The 2,301-nt window shown below is 36.2% G+C and overlaps 1 protein-coding gene across 1 annotated transcript; it reads right to left on the bottom strand.

Annotated features, from left to right (window-relative positions):
- Positions 1-780: 780 nt before the first annotated feature.
- LOC129506774 (60S ribosomal protein L21-like) lies at positions 781-1,287 on the bottom strand. Its single transcript, XM_055320765.1, has one exon. The coding sequence runs from the start codon at positions 1,281-1,283 to the stop codon at positions 801-803; it is 483 nt and encodes a 160-aa protein (XP_055176740.1). The 5' UTR covers positions 1,284-1,287; the 3' UTR covers positions 781-800.
- Between the last annotated feature and the right edge of the window lie 1,014 nt (positions 1,288-2,301).

Here is a 2,301-nt window from a genome sequence, read left to right as displayed (position 1 = left end):
TGTTTGGTTGATACTTAACCCAAAAGGTATTTACAAAGTTTAGAACTGCTTTTTAGCAGCAACTGAATGGAGATATAATTCATCAACCACAAAATTCATCTACTTAAAGTGTAAAACTAAATTGCTTTCATAATTTCACATATATTCAGATTAGGCAAGCATCCCCACAATCAGTTTTACAACATTTGCATCACATGGAGAGAGACAGACAGAGAGAGAGAGAGAGAAATACTCCCATACCCATTAGCAGTCATTCCTTCACAGCCCTAACCCCAAGCCCTAGGCAACCACTAATCTACTTTCCATATGGATTTGCCTATTCTGGACATTTCATATAAATGAAATTATACATCTTTTTCTTTCATTAAACATAATGTTTTCTTTTTGTTTGGTGTTGTTTTTTTTTTTTATCTTTCTTAGTGTGAAAGTTTTTACTTATTTTCCTATGTATTTGATTAATAAGAAAGGAATGGTCAAGACTGGGCATAATTGTGAATTTGTCTATTTCTCCTTGTAATTCTGTTTTCTCTGATACGGTTGGAAATTCTGTTATTAGGTGCATATGCTTTTAGGATTATGTCCTCTAGATGAATTGACCCATTCATCAGGAACTGGTGTCCTTTATCTCTGACAATATTTTTTGCTCTGAAATCTACTTCATCTGATATTACTATAGTCGATTCAACTTTTTTGGTATTCTTTCTTTCCTTGTATATATTTTTCAATCCATTTACTTTTAACCTTTTTTTTTTTTTTTTTTTTTTTTACAATCCTGAGGTCTTTTATTTTCTTTACAGTTATCATGCCATGAATTCATGGGGAATGGGTTCCAGCAGTTCAGGCTCCTTTCCATTGGTTCTCACAAAGTGTGCTTCTCTGGGTGGGGCAGGCTGGCACTTCAGTTGGACCCAAGTACCTTTCTCTTTGGCTTCCTTCTTTTTCTGATCATTTTCCTTCACAAGCTTCAGGAAGCTATCTCGGCTCTTTGAGTGTTTAATATGCTCAATGCGGACATTAATTCTCTTGGCAAGAATCTTGCCCTTAACTTGTTTGTTTACAACAATGCCAACAGCATGCTGAGTAACATTGTAGACCCTTCCAGTTTTGCCATGGTAACATTTGTGGGGCATTCCTTTTTGAACAGCGCCCATTCCCTTGATGTCCACAATATCACCTTTCTTACAGATTCGCATGTATGTGGCCAAAGGAACGACTCCATGTTTTCTAAAAGGCCTAGAGAACATATAACGGGTACCTCTCCTCTTTCCCTTTGTGTTGGTCATTTTGGCGAATTACTGGAAGATGGCGGTTCCGGCCGAAAGGGCCCTATTTTTTACTTTACTTTTAAAATGTGTTTCTTGGAGGCAACATAGTTGGACATCTTGATTTTATATTTAATGATTTATGCCTTTTAATTGGGCATAAATTATTTACATGTGATTATTTATCTGGTTAGGTTTAAACCTATCATCTTGCTATTTGACCTCTCTCTTCCTTGTTCCCATGTACACTCACTCAGCTTCCCTTAATAAAATCCTACAAAACCACAGTGTATTGTCAAAATCATCAGCTTTATTTTTAAAACTTATTTTCAGTGGGTACAGAATTATAGTTGAGAGTTATTTTCAGTACGTTAAAGGTGCTGTTCACTCTCTTCTTGCTTAAATTGTTTCCTGAAAAAAAAATGTTATTATCCTTATTTTTGTTCCATTGTATTGTAATGTGTCTTTTCCCTCTGGTGCTTTTAAGATTTTCTCTTTATCACTGGTTTTGAGCAATAGACTGTGAAGTTTCTTGGTATACTCTGTCATGTTTCTTGTACTTGGAGTTCTTTGAGCTTCTTGCATAAATGGATTTATAGTTTTTATCAAATCTGGGGAAATGTTGGCCACTGTTTTCAGGTGTTTTTTTGTTTTTGTTTGTTTGTTTGTTTGTTTTGTCTTCCTTTTATTTCTCCAGGATACCAAATTATGCATGTTAGATCACTTGAAGTTGTCTCACTGTTACCTGATGCTCTGCTCATTTTTAAAATGTTTCTTCGGGCAGGCTGGGTGGCTCAGCGGTTTGGCGCCTGCCTTTGGCCCAGGGCGTGATCCTGGAGTCCCCGGATCGAGTCCCACATCGGGATCCCTGCGTGGAGTCTGCTTCTCCCTCTGCCTGTGTCTCTGCCTCTCTCTCTCTCTCTCTGTGTGTGTGTATTCTCATGAATAAATAAAATCTTAAAAAAAATAAAAAAATAAAATGTTTCTTCATAATGTTTCATTTTGAATTATTTCTATTACTATCATTAAGTATATCATC

Source organism: Nyctereutes procyonoides, unplaced genomic scaffold (genome assembly GCF_905146905.1).
Source record: "Nyctereutes procyonoides isolate TBG_1078 unplaced genomic scaffold, NYPRO_anot_genome, whole genome shotgun sequence".
NCBI classification, from domain to species: Eukaryota; Metazoa; Chordata; class Mammalia; order Carnivora; family Canidae; genus Nyctereutes; species Nyctereutes procyonoides.
This window is presented reverse-complemented; position numbering and strand designations above follow the sequence as displayed.

Coding starts and splice junctions, on each gene's coding strand:
- LOC129506774 (XM_055320765.1), bottom strand. CDS start 1,283: ATGACCAACACAAAGGGAAAGAGGAGAGGTACCCGTTATATGTTCTCT.